The 20,307-nt window shown below is 45.7% G+C and overlaps 1 protein-coding gene across 1 annotated transcript; it reads right to left on the bottom strand.

The window, feature by feature from the left end:
- Positions 1-4,474: 4,474 nt before the first annotated feature.
- Positions 4,475-20,123, bottom strand: LOC134406665 (vomeronasal type-2 receptor 26-like). The gene is made up of 6 exons (XM_063138182.1): positions 20,104-20,123; positions 15,707-15,998; positions 14,692-14,823; positions 12,391-12,618; positions 11,163-11,289; positions 4,475-5,385 (listed from the first exon to the last, which is right to left on the bottom strand). Exons 1-6 carry the CDS (start codon positions 20,121-20,123, stop codon positions 4,475-4,477), a joined length of 1,710 nt encoding a protein of 569 aa, XP_062994252.1.
- Positions 20,124-20,307: the final 184 nt, after the last annotated feature.

The following is a 20,307-nucleotide window of genomic DNA, read 5'->3' as shown; positions in this document are numbered from 1 at the left end:
ATGATGATTCAGCATTGCAGCGAGCAAATTTTAACTATGCAAAAAGCACTACAAAAATTAATAGCAATTACTACACAAAGAGTGATATTTGCTGGAAAATTCTATAAAAGCTATACAACTTTGACAGGTGTATAAGTTTTTGTTGTATCAAACTAAGGGCTCTTCCCTACCTGTGCTGGGTTAGTTGCTAGTATATCATATACATGCCGTTATGATGAAAATTGATGCTGATAATTTCTAAATAACATCACTGAATCTATAGAATTATGTATTCTCTGCTGCCCTTATTTAATTCATCTACCAGTTGGCCTTTAGTGCCATATCTCAAGCTTTTAATATCGAAATTTGGGTACTGGAGCCCTACTCAACTACCAAGAACAGGCTAGGAGCAACCTTGTAGCTATAACAATATGTGGTCACACATTCTTCTTTTATTTTTTTAAAAATCTTTTTATCTGTGGCTGATTTTCAAATAAACCTGTCCCATATCTACCATTCCTTATCAACATGGTTGCAACCACAGCAGTCTGCTCAGAATAGTCACTTCTGATATACACAAAAAATATGATCTCTGTGATTGAAACTTCTGCTGTCAGCAAATTTATGTATTTATTTATTACATTTATATCCCGCCTTTTTTCCTCCAAGGAACACAAGGCAGCATACATTATCATCATCCTCCCCATGTTATCCTCACAACAACCCTGTGAGGTAGGTTGGGCTGAGAGTCTGTGACTGGCCCAAAATCACCCATTGGTTTCTATGGCCGAGTGGGGACTAGAACCCGGATCTCCTGACTCACAGTCCAACACCTTAGCCACTACACCACACTGGCAAATAGGGTGGTGGAAGAGAGATTTCTGCACACAGCAGGCTGGCAGACGAGGAGGAGGATGCAGAGGCAGCTATGATGCTGGTGGTGCAGTTGCAGGAAGGAGAAGCAGTATCGTGGCTGGTGAGGCAGGGGCAACACCAGGCAATCAACCACTGTCCTGCCATGCCATCCGGTGCCACCAGGGTTCCTAGCAGCCATTTGGTTGAACAGAGCATACCAACAGCTTTCTGACCTTGTCTACAAATCTGATCCATTAAAATTAATGGGAGATTTGCCCCTGCCATCAGTGGAATGTGGAAGCACCATTTTTGTAACCCTCAGAGATCAACATGGCAGCAAATAGCTATACCAGGCCTCTACAAGCTGAGACCAACCAAGCCGAATGTGATCTACCACCAGGCCTTCAAGAAACTTCCTTTTCCTCTCTTCCTCGCACAGCACTTGAGCTGTGCTTTTGCTTGATGAGTTGCAAGTTACACAGGTCTGTATCAATGCAGAATCAAAGAAATGGCAAACAATACAGGTGGTACAAGCAAACCCAATACAGACGTGCAAGTTGAAATACAGTTCAACAAGGCATTGGTATGAACAGCTCTCAGGTCTCAAGCTTTGGCCCCAAGATTCAGATTTGGGAATATGTTCTCAGGGCAGCAAGTATATATTTCAAGGCAATCAGCTAAGCCATCAAATTATTAACTTTGAATTTTGGGACTAAGAGTTATTCAGGACTATCATTACAGAATCCTGCCTTAAACATGCACTCTGAAAGAAAATATTGCAAAGGAATGTGTTTTTACCCCCTCTCCCAATATTGTCCCCAAATTTCCTCTTTTTCCAGTGAAAAAAGTGAGAGGATTCTTTCTGCAATATGGGTATTGGGTATTCTTATCTCTAGTTTTGCCCTAAGTTCTGCCTAGGCATATGATTTTTTAATTATTATTTTATTTTATTTTTTGATCTTATAAGAGTGGGCAGCCGAATGACATTATGAAGGCCTAGCCCATGACATCACAAGGTGTCACTCCATGAAATCACTATGCTCCACCCTTTAAAACTCAGGAGTTGGCGTGTCAGAGACCTGGCAGCCTTGACCCACATCACTCAGATCACAGGTGAACTAGTCCAGAAAGAAGGTTAAAGATGTACACAGATGACAGAAAGAGGAACGACTTTACTCAAACCAATGAAACTTCATACATAGGGTGGTTTAAAAACCAGTTACTGGGAAGTTCAGTGAAGGTTTCACATTCCCAAAGGACAAGGAGCTGAGAAACAATTGCACCGATGTCAACGTCAGCCGGCTTGCAGTACTTGTGTGGGTTCGGGAGGAGTCTGCTGGTGGGACACTTAGCACTCTGTGCCAGACACAGAAGCATAGATTGAAGCAGGTTGATCAGCATCCACATTCTCTAAAAGCTGTTCATTTCCCTTCACACATTGCCAGACATCCACATCCACTTGCTCTGGAGAAGTACCATAGCTCCGTGGTAGAGCTTACACTAGGCATGCAGAATGTTCCAGATTCGATCCCCATCATCTCTGGCTAAAAGTATTTGGTAGTAAGGAACATCCAAGCCCACGTCCTGATGTTGTGGAGAACTGATCCCACCATGAGATGATCTGATTCAGTTTATGATGCTTTCCTATGTTTACTCTGTAACAAGATCCTCAAATGCCATCTGAGTTTCCAGATAAATCCATCCAATCCAACATAACCTGACCCAAAGGATGTGACAGATGTGATGGATGGAGTTCCAGCTCTAAATTTCACAGGAAGATATTTATCGCACACTTCATGTGTTCTGTTGTTGATTCATCAGGTAACACATTCATTCTGATTTGTAAGAAAAATTAAATAACCTGGAGGTTTTTGGCAAGAAGGAGAGAAAACCACAGTGATTTAGAAAAATATAGGGTGGATTATTCCCTGGGCTCTTCAGCTCCCACTTGTCCTTGGCACAGCTGGAGAAACATTTCCTGTGTTCACTCAACAACAGGAGCCTGTCTTGGTGGGAGGGGAAGTTGTCCAGTGTTTGAGGAAAATAAATATTTTCATTAGGGTGGCCATTTGTGAATTTGCTTCCCCCTCCAAAAAGAAGGAGGAGGAGGAGGAGGAGGAGGAGGAGGAGGAGGAGGAGGAGGAGGAGGGGAGCGAGTTTCATATATATATATATATATATATATATATATATATATATATATATGTAGATAGATAGATAGATAGATAGATATCATTATGCTTATCTAAATGGATACTGTTGTTTTTATGTTTTTTAAATTTTGGTATAGTTTTAATGTTTACTATTTTTAATTGTTGTAAACCGCCCAGAGAGCTTCGGCTGTGGGGCGGTATATAAATGTAATAAATAAATAAAATAATTATTTATATGTATTAAAGAAAATTTGGAAATAGTGATGCTAACTTAAAAGGAACTTTATTACATCTCCCTATGATTCAGAAGACTGTGATCACGTGACCAGGGTGCCTACCCGTTCAGTCTGCTGTTCAGGTGCTCATTGTTGATGGGTGACAATTCTTCTGGCAGTTCTTTATCTTTAAACTGGAATTGGGCAGGCTGCCCATCAAATAGAGGGCAGCTTCAAACAGAGAACTGTCTCAGGCAGCCTCAGAAATATAGGACTATCATCTCTAACCAGACTTCTGTGGTTGATCTACCTTTCCCAGAATGTCTGGAGATTGATACCTTCAGTCTAACCATGTCTACTCAGATAGAAACCCATTGTTTTACTAGGATTTTATTAGATTGTAAGCCTATGCAGCAGAGTCTTGCTATTTACTGTTTTACTCTGTACAGCACCATGTACATTGATGGTGCTATGTAAATAAATAAATTAATAATAATAATAATAATAATAATAATAATAATAATAATAATAATAACAACATGAAATTCCAGTATTCATAGCCAATTTTTAAAACCTGCAGCCCACATTTTTAAAATCACTTTTAATTTACAGCATATTGTGAAGCACACTCCCCTTGGCACTACAAACTTCCAACTTTAAAAATACAGTTTATTTCTGAAGACCAGTAATGAAGAGTTATGAAAGAATTGTTTTACAAAATAGTTGTGTGTTCATCAAATTTGAGAGCAGCGTGACATTAACAGCTCAAGTCTTCCTCCTCTCCTCAACCGTCCACCCCTTTCTTCTGCCTCAATATTGGTCCCTCTATCCTGTCCATATAGTCCACCTCCTTCCCTCCAATACGGGGATATGCGTTTTGAAAGCTGAAGATAGAATTCACATTCCGTTGAATGATACATGAGAAATGACAGATGATGCATAGATACTTTATTCCTCATTTTCAGACATTGTTCATCTAAAAAAAAAACAACCACACTGGTTTAAGTACAGAACACACAAGGAGAATTAATCCAGAAATTCCACTGGTTGCATCCAGATATAGTGTTGTGGGGAAAAGACTTCCCTGTCTCCTTATCCCAACAACAGCCCTTCAAGCTACCTGATAATGCCACACATCGATGGTCTGGGAACCCTGCTAAATGGGATGAACTGTGGTGTGAACAGGAGATTCCCAGAACTGGGTGGAGACAACTTCTGTGAGTGGAGATCTTTCATCTATAGGAGGCAGATCCTGGATCCAAATACAGATGTCTAGACTCCGGTATCTTTTTTTCTTATAAGCTGCACTTTGGTGTTGAGATCAGGCCTTATTAAAATAATGAAACATTTTGGAGAAAAGAAACAGGTCAACAAACCACCGCTGGAGGCCAGGATAGAGAAGTTCTCCACGGCTACCGTGTATTTGCCCCTGGTGCTCAGGTAGGTGGCAATAAAGGATATCCAGACACTGCAAAAAACCAACATGCTGAAGGTGATCAATTTGGCTTCATTGAAACTGTCAGGCAGGTTCCTGCTTAGGAAAGCTACACTAAAGCTCACAATGGCCAGAAAACCCATGTAACCCAGTACACAATAAAACATGGTGAAGGACCCTTTCTTACATTCTATGAATATTTCTCCAGGGACTGAGTGTAAATTGAAATCCGGGAATGGGGGAGATGTCCCCAGCCACATGCTGCAAATACATGCTTGAATAAGGGAGCAGGTGAGTACAAGAGCATTTGATAATTTTTTTCCTACCCATTTTCGCATTTTGGTTCCGGGCTTGATGGCTATGAAAGCTAAAGCTACGGTGATGGTTTTTGCCAACATACAGGAAAGAGCCACAGAGAACACAACACTGAAAGCCATTGGTTGGAGAAAGCAGGTCACTTTCTTGGGCTGGCCAATGAATAGCAAGGAGGAGAGGAAGCAGAGCAGAAGGGATATGAGAAGAGTGTAGGTGAGGCTTCGGTTGTTGGCTTTGACTATGGGTGTGTCCTGGTGCTTAATGAAGATTCCCAGCACCAGGGATGTCATCAGAGCAAAGAGCAGGGCAAACGTGGTAAAAATAGCCCCCAAAGGTTCCTCATAAGACAAGAAGCTCAGGCTTTTTGGGATGCATTGGGTGTGATCTTGATTTGGGTACTGATCTTCAGGGCACTGGTCACAATAACCCATATCTGAAAGGAAAAGGAACAATCAAAGCATCCTGAACACGTTAAGCTAGATGTGGATATAGATAGATAGATGATAGATAGATAGATAGATAGATAGATAGATAGATAGATAGATATTAGCAGTACCCGGCATGACATACGCCGTTGTAGCATATCTTAAAGTTTATTAATTAAATATCATTTCGGGGTTGTGGGCTGCTTGGAGGCCGCCGATACAGCACCATCTGGCAGACCTGGGGGGCAAGGAGGTCGGAGGGAAGGGGAGCATGTGTCCCCCTCTCCCTGGGGTTCCTGTCAGCCTTGGGCCGCCCTCCCAGCTCGCATGAGATTAGGCCGGGGCCTCTGCTCACAGCAGGCAAGCGGCCTACCACCCACCCACCCAGGGCCCCGGCCGTGCCTCGCTCATGCTCCAGACCATGGCACAGCCCCATTTGTGGGGGAGGGGAGCGAAGAGGCAGAAAGGGGAGTAGGATTATCTTGGAAAGCCCAGAGGAGTCAGGCAAAGGGCTTAGCAACCTGTATCAGCTGAAGCCTTTACGGAAACATACCTAAGCGTTTTATATATAGATAGATATGCTGTCAAAGAAATGTGCCACCCCGAAAGATCATTTGGATGCTGTGCATTTAAAATTGGCCGTGTTAAAATATTTGTGAGGTTTCTATGTTACGTTTATTTCAATGGAGAAACTACCAACCAAACACACAGAGAGAAAGGGCATACATCACAGCATACTGTGTGGTCTGCACCTGCAGTTTGCAGGATGTCCAAGAACTGTAACTGTGGACCTATACTGAAGACATGTGTAGCATCAACCTCCCTTACAACTTTGACCAAAGTAGCTTCCATACCATCTCAAGCAACTGACGGGAGGTGACATTTCCACTGTGTTATCATCAGTTTCAAGCAAATTACAATCCTAATTTGGCTTCAGCATTGATTCCTTTATGGGGAGGTATAGGCAAGCAAACCTTCATCCTGCCCAAATCCTACATCCACCATGGCCCATCTATGGCCAGAGTGCCCGTGAGGTATAGAGACTTGACTCACGCACCTAGGCAAAAACAACCCAGGATTCTTTAAATCCTTGTTGCAGCATGAAGTTCAGTGAGTGACCTTGGGACAGTCACCAACTATCAATCTCACACTGTCTACCGACCTTAACAGGGTTGTTGTGTGAGAGAAAAGGGGTTATAAAGTATGCCACGTGGAACTCTTTGGAAGAAAGATACCATGTAAAAGCATTGAAGTGTTGTGGTTAGCCCCCCAAATTGTTCAGTCACCTTGAGTGGTTCATTGCTGTACTTGAAAGATAAGATATGAATATTCTTAATAAATAAATAATAGTAATAGTAGTTGTTAAATCTTCTAAAATTGCTAACCGGTGTAACAATAACATAATAAAATGAAACATGCATGCCTGCCCAACTGTCTTATAAAATAAAGACAAAGACAAGTCACAAGATATATTAAGGATGAAATTAAAGTAAAAGAAAAGGTGGGTCAGTCAGGCAAAAACTGGATATATTACAGAGAAACACAGCAGTGTTTCCCTGTGTTAAGGATGATCATTAAAAAAAAGCATTCCACCATGTTAAAAGGTGTTATTGGGGGGTGGGTCATTCTAGCATCCTAAAATGAAAAATATTTCACCAATCTTTCTGAAACAGAGTCCTGCCAGAAAGAAATGCTGGTTTTACATACCCTGCACGTTTCAAGAAGATTGGTGAAATATTGAGGGCAGGATGTCACTTTAAATGACAAAAGGGGGGGAAGCCTCTCTGTTTCAAACTGACACAGAAATGCTTCCAGGCTGGCAATCATTTTTTTGCGCACTAAAAGCTCTGAATTGGGAGCCTAACCATGCAATCCAGATGTAGGATTGCGTTGCCCTGTCCTCCTCATTGATGGAATGGCCTTTCTTTTTTCAAAAGTCCATTCCATCAATTTTTAATTAATATTTTTTTAAAAAAACTATTTTCCCTATGGGGAATCTGATAAGGCAACGCATGCACCTCAGATCAGATTCCCTGGAGGGAGGGGGAAGAAGAAGGGGGAGCGTGGCTGCTCCCAGCCGCGAGAGATCAGGTAAGTGGGGGGGCTTGCCTGCAGGGGGCTTGCGGGGGGAGGGGACAGGTGGGAAGGGGGGTCTTACCTGCTCCATCGTCGCTGGGCCCAGGCTTGAACTGAGCGCCCAGGTCCATTTGGAACCAAGGCCGCACCTGCAGCCTTGCTTCCCGGTGGACCCGGGGCCTCGATTCAAGCCCAGGCCAGCGACGACGGAGCAGGTAAGGGGAGAGGGCTTGCCTGGAGCTGCCGCCGCAGTTTGTGCAGCGGTGGCAGGGCCAGGTGGGAAGGGGGTTCTTACCTGTTCCATGGCAGCCGGGCATGGGCATAAATTGAGCCCCCTGGTCAAAACGGAAGAAAGGCCGCACCTGCGGCCTTGCTCCCTGGTTAAACAGGGGGCTCGATTTAAGCCTGCGGCGTCCGCCACAAAACAGGTAAGTGGGGTAGGGGGGCTTGCCTGGATCCGCCGCTGCCGTCGCAGTCCGTGTGGCGGCGACGGAGCCAGGTAAGGGACAGGCCGGGGGGGTTTCTTACCTGTTCCGTAGTGGCTGGCACGGGCTTAAATTGAGCCCCCTGGTCAAACCAGAAGCAAGGCCGCACCTGCGGCCTTTCTTCCTGGTTGACCAGGGGGCTCGACTTAAGCCCGCGCCGGCCGCCACGGAGCAGGTAAGTGGGGGGGGGCTTGCCTGGAGCCACCGCCGCAGTTCGTGCAGTGGCAGCGGAAGGCCCAGGTGGGACAGGGGGGGCGTTACCTGCTTTGTCGGTGGCGCCCGGGGTTTGAATTGAGCCCCCGGCTCCACCCGGAAGCAAGACTGCAGCTGCGGCCTTGCTTCCAGTTGTGCCAGGGCGCTCAGTTCAAGTCCGGGCCCGGCGCCGACGGAGCAGGTAAGTGAAGTGGGTGGGTGGGCTTGCCTGGAGCCGCCACCTCAGTTCATGCAGCAGCAGCGGCAGGCCCAGGCGGGACAGGGGGGCCTTACCTGCTCCATCAGGGGTGCCCCGCGTTTGAATTGAGCCCCCGGCTCCACCTGGAAGCAGGGCCGCAGCTGCGGCCTTGCTTCCGGTTGGGCCAGGGAGCTCAGTTCAAATCCGGGCCTGGCACCGACGGAGCAGGTAAGTGAAGTAGGGGGTGGGTGGGCTTGCCGCCACTGCAGTCTGTGCGGTGGCGGCAGAGCCAGGTAAGGGGACAGGCCAGGGGGACAGTCTTACCTGCTGCATGGAGGCCGGGCACGTGCTTAAGTTGAGCGCCCGGGTCAAACCGGAAGCAAGGCCGCACCTGTGGCCTTGCTTCCTGGTTGACCAGGGCGCTCAGTTCAAGTCCAGGCCCAGCAACGACTGGGTGGCAATGGCGGAGCCAGGTAAGGGGACAGGCCAGGGGGAGGGTCTTACCTGCTCCATGGCAGCCAGGCGCAGGCTTAAATCGAGCCTTCTGGTTGACCAGGGGGCTCAGTTCAAGTCCGGGCCAGTCCGCCATGGAGTAGGTTAGTGGGGGGGGGTCTTACCTGCTCCGTGTCGGCCGGATGCAGGCTTGAATCGAGCCCCCTGGTCAACCCGGAAACAAGGTCACAGGTGATTGCTTCTGCACCTGCAGCCCTGCTTCCGGGTTGAGCCACAGGTTCTAGTGAAGCCATCGCCCAGCCACAACAGACAAGGTAAGTGGTGTGGGAGGGGGCGTTAAGTGCTGGGGGGGGCTTTTAAATCTCAGACATGCCTATTACATATGACTTGGAAGTCACATGTAACAGCCACATCAGAGATTTAAATGAATTTTAAAATGCTCCTTCCAAAAACTGCATTTGCCTTGTATGCTGTAACCTTACACTGTTAGCTCACATTGAGAAATCCATCCAAAAGGTTACTTTCTTTCCACCTGGCTATCCCAAAGCACATATCCCATATGACTTGGGTGTACTTTGGAATAGGCAGGTGGAAAGAAGCTAACCTTTTGGATGGATTTCTCAATGTGAGCTAACAGTGTAAGGTTACAGCATACAAGGCAAATGCAATTTTTGGAAGCAGTATTTTAAAATTCATTTAAATCTCTGAAGTGGCTATTACATGTGACTTCCAAGTCATATGTAATAGGCACATCTGAGATTTAAAATATATATGATCATCCGTTACACAAAGCCATGAAATTCAATAAGCAAAAAACCTACGGTTTACAAAACAACGTTAAGGATGTAGTTTTAACCAAGCACCAAAAAGCGGGGAAATTGGGAGTTAAGGCTCACAAGCCTTAACGCCACATCCTCCCTAAGGAGGCAGAAAGTACCAGTGAAATTCTCATTCTCCCAAAGCAGATAAACCTTGAGGACAGGATGGAGAATAGGATATGCAGAGGTGACTGTGGGGTTGTGGAAAACTGATGACGAACAACTTAGAGGCACCTACTTCTTCTTCTTTTTTTAGAGCAGCCCTTCCCCAACCTGCTGCCCTCCAAAGGTGTTGGACTGAGACGACGGAGCAGGTAAGAAACCCCCCCTCCCGCCTGGCCCCTTACCTGGACCCGCCGCCAGGCAAGCCCCCCCCCCCTTACGTGCTCCATCATCACTGGGCCTGGGCTTGAACTGAGCACCCTGGTCCACCCGGAAGCTCGATTCAAGCCCTGGCCCAGCCACGACAGAGCAGGTAAGTGGGGTGGGGAATTGCCTAGGTCCGCCGCCGCTGCCGCCGCAGTTCGTGCAGCGGTGGCAGCGGGTCCAGGTAAGGGGCCAGGCGGGAGGGGGTTTCTTACCTGTTCTGGCGTCGCCAGGCCCGGGCTTGAATTGAGCCCCCTGGTCAGTCCGGAAGCAAGGCCGCAGGTGCGGCCTTGCTTCTGGGTGGACCAGGGCGCTCAGTTCAAGCCCGGGCCCAGCGACGACGGAGCAGGAAAGTAGGGTAGGGCGGGGGCTTGCCTGGAGCCGCCGCCCTACGTTCCCCATCCTGCTGTCCCAGCATTCCTGACCATGGGACATACTGACTTGCAATGATGGTCATCGCAGTCCAACGCCTTTGGAGGGCACCAGGTTGGGGAAGGGCTGCTCTAAACAAAAAAAGAAGTAGGTGGCTCTAAGTTGTTCGTCATCAGTTTTCCACAACCCCACAGTAACCTCTGCATATCCTATTCTCCATCCTGTCCTCATGGTTTATCTGCTTTGGGAGAATGAGAATTTCACTGGTACTTTCTGCCTCCTTAGGGAGGATGTGGCGTTAAAGCTTGTGAGCCTTAACTCCCAATTTCCCTGCTTTTTGGTGCTTGGTTAAAACTACATCCTTAACGTTGTTTTGTAAACCGTAGGTTTTTTGTTTATTGAATCTAAACTTGATCTAAAATTGACACATTCCTGTGCCATGAATGGATGGATGAATGGATGGATGGATGGATGGATGGATGGATGGATAGATAGATAGATAGATAGATAGATAGATAGATAGATAGATAGATAGTGTGTGTGTATTCACACACACAGTGTGTGTGTGTGTGTGTGTGTGTGTGTGTGTGTGTGTGTGTGAAAGACTAGGCATGAATAATATTCAAAAGTTAAAAGTATGAAACATACAGCTAGAGTGGATTTTGTCAGTGAAATAAGCTCTACCTATCCTGCTACATTATTGTGACATCCTTCATGGACTTGATGCCATCACAATGCCATAGCTTGGGTGCTTCATCTGTCATTTCAAACTATCTTTGACAACAACTCTGTTGATACATGGGACAGAGTAATTAGTGCCCTACCTTTCTGGTCAGAAATCTTCCCTTCTGGACACAGAACACAATCGTAGCAGCAAAATGGCTTCCCCTCTTGCATTTTTCTGCTGAAACCAGGACTGCAGTGGTCTGTACACACAGAAGAGGGCACCATCTTACCATAAAGAAGAGGGGTGAGTCTTAGCATAGGGTACATAGGAAATGAGGCAGGGAGGGCGTTTTCATTCCCAATCACATTCCCAATCTCTGTCTGTCTATCTGTCTGTCTGTCTGTCTGTCTGTCTGTCTGTCTCTCTCTCTCTCTCTCACACACACACACACCGGTTTCTATTAAACTTTGAGAAAACAGTTGTGTCATACCTAGTTTGCCCCTAAACCCAATGGAACAACTGGATAATTTTAGATGTAAGAACATAAGAAGAGTCATGCTAGATCAGTCCATCTAGTCCAGGACTCTGTCACAAAGTGGACAACCAGCTGTCGACCAGGGAACCACAAGGAGGACATAGTGCAACAGCACCCTCCCACCCATGTTCCCCAACAACTGGTGTATACAGGCTTACTGCCTCTGATACTGGAGATTGCACTTAGCCATCAAGTCCTGGACTTAATGATCTCATGTCGGTGGGGCTATGTGGGGGGGGGGGGCTTTAGATGGCCATGTATATTACTTCAGTTGTGAAGCACACCACTAACATTTTTCTTCCCCCATTCCAACCACCATGCGGCATGTTAAAAGTCCTTTTGATATGTCAGAATAACAAAAGTATTTGGCAAACTGTTGTGCACTTCTGCATTTTAGGTTCACTTAAATGATAGCACCATCACGGCTACAGGAATAAAAAGGAGTTTGGCTCTGCACTTGCCACTCTCTTGGGGAGGAGGGGCTGGGCTGTTGGGCCTTGGATTTTGGCCCCAAAGTCCAGCCCTAGATGCACAATAGCTTAAGACTGGAACTAGTTGAGATTCCAGAAAAGGTCTAGAAAGAGACAATTTGGTCCTGAAGTTGGCCTGACCCCCCCTTTTTTATATATATTTCATTTGTATTTGTTTGATGATGTTTTAGTATGTAAGCCACCTTGAGAGGGCTTAACAGCTCTAAAAGGTGGTGTGTAAATACTTTAATTAAATACATACATACTTCTGCAGATTTCTCTATGTGGGATAAGTGATAATGCTACCCCAGTGAATTTCTTTGTAGAATTGAGGATTCTCCATTCATCTTTAGGCTATGAAAATGACACTTAGATCTGACCTGGTTGAACTTGCTGTGCCACGTGACCTTCTCTTCATGAATGGTGAACCTTTTGCCTGGAGAGGCCAGTGGATCCAGCCTTCCGACTTTGACTCTGTGAAAGGATCTGTTTGGGAAAGTGACCCAATTTATAATATCAAAGTCAGAAACTAACTCTCTGTTCTTACTGAAAAAGACATTGTCCCCCATGGTGTTGTTAAAGGAGATGCTCTTCAGAAAATGGTGGAGCTAGATTGAAAAAGAAAAGGGCAGATTTTACTCAAGGAAGCAAGTGGCAACCTGGGTATTGGCAGCTTCAAGCTGAGTTTTCCCAATTCCTGTCCTTAAAAGTCAATGTTCTAAGCCATGTTATAAATGTCACACAGGGCTCATCTACATCAAGCAGGATATTCCACTATGAAAGCGGTATGAAAGCAGTATATAAAAGGCAGGAGACACACTACTGCTTTATAGCAGTGTTGAAGTGCACTGACAACTGTTGGGGCCCATTGACACATACCATATACTGCTTTCATACCACATTCATACTGTGCTTGGTGTAGATGTGTCATGGGACCCAACAATTCTCAGTGCACTTCAGTACCACTATAAAGCAGTAGTGTGGCTCCTGCCTTTTATATACCGCTTCCATACAGCTTTCATAGTGGAATATCCTGCTTGGTGTAGATGAGCCCTATGGCTCTGTGCAAGCTTTCAGTCAATCGCTCACTCAGTCAATATCAATTATTCTTTACTGCATAACAAGAAAAGTGTCTTACAATATTTTCCAAACATCCCTAGGTGCAGTTGAAAGGTGATCTATGTAATAACCTTCTCTGTCCTTGGAAGGGGGCTTCTACCGGCTCATTGACAGGGTTATACTTCAGAGGTAGGGATTCATGAATCTGTCAGTTTCACTTTCTCTCACATTCACACTTAAAACGTTGAGTTCTTTCTCTTCCAAATATGAAGAACTTTGCAAATTTTGGTAGATTACTATTTTTAAAAAATTGAACTAAAATGAAATTCTCTCTCATCTGCACCAACCAAACTCAATATATATAGCTATTCCCTATTGGAGTATGATGTACATGCCTGCTATATACAGGAGGTGTTAAAGCTGAGACGCTTGTCATAAAAAAAGAGGTGGCAATCCTAATAAAGCAAAACCATAACTGATTACATAGGGATTTAAAGAGAAAAAAACTCAAAGCCCTGGGCATGGATGGACAAATTTGGCCATTACACTTTCTCCCACATTCAATTTTTTTTTAAAAAATAAATCTCAAGTTCTTTTTGTCCTGAATACTGAGAATTTAGCAAACTTTGGATAATTATGATCAAAACTGAGATGGAACAAAATTCTCACCCATCTCTATTCAGATGAAACAAACTGGGGCATTACCTTGAAGAACTAACTTCAGAGCTTCTATTTCATCTTTAGTGTTAGGGAAAGACAATTAGGAAGGTGAGACTGGAGCATCTGACTAGAAGCATTTTTCACCTGAATGGAGCTGCTGCTCCATCAATCAATGTGACTATCTCTTAGACCACCCTTCTCAGGATTATAGAGATGTGTCTGTGAAGAGGACTTACCTTCCATGGCTGAACATGGTGAACCTCCAGTTTATCTCCACCTGCCATTGTTCTACCTTTGGCTTCAACAGAGCACAAAGTGTGCAAAGCATGTGCCACAGCATAGACAGCATTGTAGATACTGTAGCTGTGGCTGGTCATGGCCATTTCAAAAAAAGGCCCAGGAAGAGTCTCCAGTTTTTCTTCCCCAGTGCATGTTTCGTTGTTTTTCTTGTCCACATGAGATTGTGGAAATACACACCCAAAAGCTTGTTCCCAGAAATTCCTGATAAAACCATCACCTGTAGATGAGTAAGGATTTCTCTGATTGACAAACTTTTGGAACCCCAACACTTCATTTGTGTGAAGTGTGAAGGACAAGGTGCCATGAAAGGGTTGAATGTCAAAGATCTTATGAAATGTGATGGATGCCAGATCCCACTGGGCTGTTGAAATCCACACTTTGTCTATAGGGATCATTGTGTTGAACCAGTTTTCCTCTAGCATCAGTTGCAGTCCAATGATGGACTGCATTTCTCCATAGATGACTACTACATTGGCCTTGCTTTTGATGAGAATTGAAGATATCTTCCTCAGCTTGTCTATAAACTCAAAAACACCAGCAATGAAGTTAACTCTGGGTGTTCTTTCCAGGAAGGCAAAACAAATGCCATTCTCAGAAAGCATCGGCAACATCGACTGTACAAATTTCTCTCCACGATCATCATCTACCGCAAGGCCTCCAACCCATGTCCATCTGAAATGCAGAAGTAACTGGATAATCCCAGTGTGTTGATGGGCTTCATTTGGGATCATCCGGTAGAGAGAAGGGAACTGACTCCTATTGTTTAACATGGATGAAGTTGAGCCATGGCTGAGCTATATAAAACATGGATTGGATTGCATTTAGAACTTTGAATGGAGCATTTATTAACTTGTATCAATTACTCCCTAAAGACTTTTTTTTATATAAAATCCAGATTTTAATTTATGAAGGCCATCAATATCACAAGCACTTTATGTTGAAAATGATGTCCTGCAAATGGCTTTTGCTAAAGGTATTGGTGGATTTTGAGGCAGGAACTGTGTTTTATTAAATAAAAATTTAAATGAAATCTTAAAGGTGTGTTTCATTCTCTCCTACAGGTGCAGGAAATTATTCAGAAGACCTTCACTGATGCACCTCACCCACATCTTTCTTCTTCCTTCCACAAATAATAAGCCCTTTACAAATCTAAGTATATCCTTTCCGCCACCACTTCCATTCTTCACCCATACAAGTGAACCATCAGAAGTTCTTCGCTTGACCATGATTTGTTCCTTGACACCCAGGAGCCCCTGTGTTTCTGCATCTTTGAGGGCTCATCTACACCAAGGAGGATATGCCATTATGAAAGTGGTATATAAAAGGCAGGAGCCACACTGCTGCTTTATAGTGATACTGAAGTGCACTGACACATACCATATAATGCCTTCATGTTGTTATATCCTGCTTGGTGTAAATGCGTCATGGACCCCAACAGTTGTCAGTGCACTACAGTACCACTATAAAGCAGTAAGGTTGATCCTGCAGTGCACTTCAATACTGCTATAAAGCAATAGTGTTGCACCTGCCTTTTATGTATCGCTTTCATACTGCTTTCATAGTTGAATACCCTGCTTGGTGTAGATGCCTCTGTGTATCTCCTGTCCTCTAAAACAACCAATAACTCCTGGAAACTATTGTCACATGTGACACCCATGCCCTATTCATACACCCTACCTGTGGGATTAGGTAGATGCCCAAGATGGTGGCCATCTGGATGGAAGTTTCAGAATGAAGACCTCCAATAACAGCCAGCATCTTCTTCTGTGTACCACACTTGTAGTTGGGGACAGTTCTCTTTTGTATGGTCAGCAATTTCAGGATGGCTTGATAGGTCATCCTTGCATCACAGTAGCTGTCATAGATGTGAAATCCCAGAGAGACATTTGGTAAGAGCCTGGGATTTTCATTGATTTCATTTACCGCAAAGGCCAAGGCTAGAATATGCTGATAGTACTTCGTCGTGGCACTGCAAGAAAAGTTACAAAAGATATTCTGCACAAAATGAAGTCATTTACCCCACATTTTTATCCAGGATCTGCCTGTTTCAAGATAAAGGGATTTATTGACAAAAGACTCCTCACCCCAACTCTTCGGGATCCCCCTTTCTCCTACACCACAGCTCACACTATTCAGCAGAGCCTATTGACTTTCTTTGTGGCATGTTCTTGGGGCTGCAAGAGCAGCCATGGGTAGGAGGGCAGGGAAGTCAACTTCCACCAGCATGGTTGATCCACTGTGATTGGGGTACATCCTCATTTAATTAGAGAAAACCCATTGAAATCATTAAGACTAAAGTGATTCATTCATTGATTTTCCATTAATTTTTAGGGGTCTACCCTAAGAATTACTAAATCTGAATCCAACCAATGTATTTCATATGTAATTTCAAATCACTCTCTCTATATAAAAAAGTATTTGTGCGTATGTCCACAATTGCCCAATAGCCGAAGCTCTTTGGTCAGTTTACAACAAAATGGTGGGCAATCAAAATCTTAAAATATTTATTGCTTCAATACCTTTTGATCAATTTCAACCAAATTTGGAATGATGATTCAGCATTGCAGCGAGCAAATTTCAACTATGCAAAAAGCACTACAAAAATTAATAGCAATTACTACACAAAGAGTGATATTTACTGGGAAATTATATTAAAACAATACAACTCTGACAGGTGTATAAGGTTTTGTTGTATCAAACTAAGGGCTCTTCCCTACCTGTGCTGGGTTTGTTTGCTAGTATATCATATACATGCTGTTCATGAAAACTATTCTGATAACATTTTCCTTATGATGAAAACTGATTCTGTTATTTCTAGATAACATCACTTAATCTATAGAATTATGTATTCTCTGCTACCCTTATTTAATTCAGCTACAAGTTGGCCTTTAGTGCCATATCTCATGCTTTTAATATAGAATTTTGGGTACTGGAGCCCTACTCATCTACCAAGAACAGGCTAGGAGCAAATTCTTTTTATTTATTTTTTAAAAAAATCCTTTATCTGTGGTTGATTTTCAAATAAACCTGTCCCATATCTGCCATTCCTTATCAACATGGTTGCAACCACAGCAGTCTGCTCCTATAGTCACTTCTGATATACACAAAAAACATGATCTCTGTGATTGAAACTTCTGCTGTCAGCAAATTTATGTATTTATTTATTACATTTATATCCCGCCTTTTTTCCTCCAAGGAACACAAGGCAGCATACATTATCATCATCCTCCCCATGTTATCCTCACAACAACAACCCTGTGAAGTAGGTTGGGCTGAGAGTCTGTGACTGGCCCAAAATCACCCATTGGTTTCTATGGCCGAGTGGGGACTAGAACCTGGATCTCCTGACTCACAGTCCAACACCTTAGCCACTACACCACACTGGCAAATAGGGTGGTGGAAGAGAGATTTCTGCACATAGCAGGCTGGCAAACGAGGAGGAGGATACAGAGGTAGCTATGATGCTGGTGGTGCAGTTGCAGGAAGGAGAAGCAGTATCGTGGCTGGTGAAGCAGGGGCAACACCAGGCAATCAACCACTGTCCTGCCATGCCATCCGGTGCCACCAGGGTTCCTAGCAGCCATTTGGTTGAACAGAGCATACCAACAGCTTTCTGACCTTGTCTACAAATCTGATCCATTAAAATTAATGGGAGATTTGCCACTGCCATCAGTGGAATATGGAAGCACCATATTTGTAACCCTTCAAGAAACTTCCTTTTCCTCTCTTCCTCGCACAGCACCTGAGCTGTGCTTTTGCTTGATGAGTTGCAAGTTACACAGGTCTGTATCAATGCAGAATCAAAGAAATGGCAAACAATACAGGTGGTACAAGCAAACCCAATACAGACGTGCAAGTTGAAATACAGTTCAACAAGGCATTGGTATGAACAGCTCCTCACATCGTTGCAGCATCTTGGGTTCCCCAGGTCTCAAGCTTTGGGCCTGAGATTCAGATTTGGGAATATGTTCTCAGGGCAGCAAGTATATATTTCAGGGCAATCAGCTAAGCCATCAAACTATTAACTTTGAATCTTGAGACTAAGGCCACAGCTAGATCTAAGGTTTATCCTGGGATCATCCAGGGTTCGCCCCTGCCTGAGCACTGGATGCCCTGCGTGTCACCTAGGGCCTTGCTAGACCTGCCGGGATAAGCCGGCAGGGAGGCGGGGCTACGGCGTGCTAAGTTTAACGCGCGCCGCCCAGCCTCCTAGACGGCCGACCCGCAGGGACGACGGAAGCCCTGCAGCGTCGGCCATGTTTTTTTTTTTTTAAAGGGGCCATGTGGGGCCCGAAGCCGCCGGAGAAGGTAAGGTTTTTTTTTTAATTTAATCCCCCCCCATCCGCCCACCTCGCCGTCTCCTTCGTCGCCCTCCGCCCCCCCACCATCTCCTTCGTCGCCCTCCGCCCCCCCCACCATCTCCTTCGTCGCCCTCCGCCCCCCCACCATCTCCTTCGTCGCCCTCCGCCCCCCCACCATCTCCTTCGTCGCCCTCCGCCCCCCCACCATCTCCTTCGTCGCCCTCCGCCCCCCCACCATCTCCTTCGTCGCCCTCCGCCCCCCCACCATCTCCTTCGTCGCCCTCCGCCCCCCCACCATCTCCTTCGTCGCCCTCCGCCCCCCCACCATCTCCTTCGTCGCCCTCCGCCCCCCCACCATCTCCTTCGTCGCCCTCCGCCCCCCCACCATCTCCTTCGTCGCCCTCCGCCCCCCCACCATCTCCTTCGTCGCCCTCTGCCATCACCTCGCTGTCTCCTTCGTCGCCCTCTGCCATCCCCTCATCGTCTCCGTCGCCCTCCGCCCCCCCACCATCTCCTTCGTCGCCCTCTGCCATCACCTCGCTGTCTCCTTCGTCGCCCTCTGCCATCCCCTCATCGTCTCCGTCGCCCTCCGCCCCCCCACCATCTCCTTCGTCGCCCTCTGCCATCACCTCGCTGTCTCCTTCGTCGCCCTCTGCCATCTCCCCCCCCCGGATCACCCACCTCCTGGCACGATGGGCACAGCGCATCGTGCCAAGTCCGTGGCTTTTCGCGGCTCCTCGCGAGTAAGCGAGGAGCCGCGAAAAGCCGCGGAACTCTCCACACTTTCCCCAGCTCCGGCCTGAGGCCGGAGCTGGGGAAAAGGCGCGCCATAAGCGACTTCGCTTATGGCGGGTAAGACCAGGCCTCAGCGCGGCCTGTCTGCGGATTCCCCTGTGCGTCATCTGGACGCACAGCAGGGAAGCCGGGACAGAATGCGCGCTAAGGCCTCGTCTAGGAAGGCCCCTAGATGAACAGGTTTGACCCCTGGACGATCCAAGGATAAACTTCAGGTCTAGCTATGGCCTAAGAGTTATTCAGTACTATCATTACAGAATCCTGCCTTAACAATGCACTCTGAAATAAAATATTGCAAAGGAATGTGTTTTTACCCCCCCCTCCCAATATTGCCCCCAAATTTGCTCTTTTTCCAGTGAAAAAAAGTGAGAGGATTCCTTCTGCAATATGGGTATTGGATATTCACATCTCTAGTTTTGCCCTAGGTTCTGCCTAGGCATATGATTGTTTTTGTCTTTCAGTGGGCAGCCAAGTGACACCATGAGGGCCTAGCCTTCATCACAAGATGTCACTCCATGAAAGATGTCATCACAAGGTGTCACTCCATGAAATCACTTTGCTCCACCCCTTGAGACTCAAGATTTGGGATGTCAGAGACCTGGCAGCCTTGACCCACATCACTCAGATCACAGGTGAACTAGTCCAGAAAGAAGGTTAGAGATGTACACAGAAGACAGAAATAGGAACGACTTTACTCAAACCAATGAAACATCATACATAGGGTGGTTTAAAAACCAGTTACTGGGAAGTTCAGTGAAGGTTTCATATTCCCAAAGGACAAGGAGCTGAGAAACAATTGCACCGATGTCAATGTCAGCCGGCTTGCAATACTTGTGTGGGTTCGGGAGGAGTCTGCTGGTGGCACACTTAGCACTCTGTGCCAGACACAGAGGCATAGAGTGAAGCAGGTTGATCAGCATCCACATTCTCCAAAAGCTGTTCATTTCCCTTCACACACTGCCAGAGATCCACACCCACTTGCTCAGGAGAAGTACCATAGCTCCGCAGTAGAGCACATGCTATGCTTGCAAAATGTCCCAGTATCGATCCTCATCATCTCTGGTTAAAAGTATTTGGTAGTAAAGAACATCCAAGCCCACGTCCTGATGTTGTGGAGAACTGATACCACCGTGAGATGATCTAATTCAGTTTATGATGCTTTCCTATGTTTGCTCTGTAACA

This window comes from Elgaria multicarinata, chromosome 11 (genome assembly GCF_023053635.1).
Source record: "Elgaria multicarinata webbii isolate HBS135686 ecotype San Diego chromosome 11, rElgMul1.1.pri, whole genome shotgun sequence".
Taxonomy (NCBI): Eukaryota; Metazoa; Chordata; class Lepidosauria; order Squamata; family Anguidae; genus Elgaria; species Elgaria multicarinata.
Note: the sequence above shows the minus strand (reverse complement) of the source record. Positions and strands in the feature narration are given on the sequence as shown.

Coding starts and splice junctions, on each gene's coding strand:
- LOC134406665 (XM_063138182.1), bottom strand. CDS start 20,123: ATGGTACTTCTCCTGAGCAA. Junction 15,999..20,103: donor ATGGTACTTCTCCTGAGCAA/GTGGGTGTGGAT, acceptor CTTTTCTTGCAG/TGCCACGACGAAGTACTATC. Junction 11,290..12,390: donor GGCACAGCAAGTTCAACCAG/GTCAGATCTAAG, acceptor CTTTATGGTAAG/ATGGTGCCCTCTTCTGTGTG.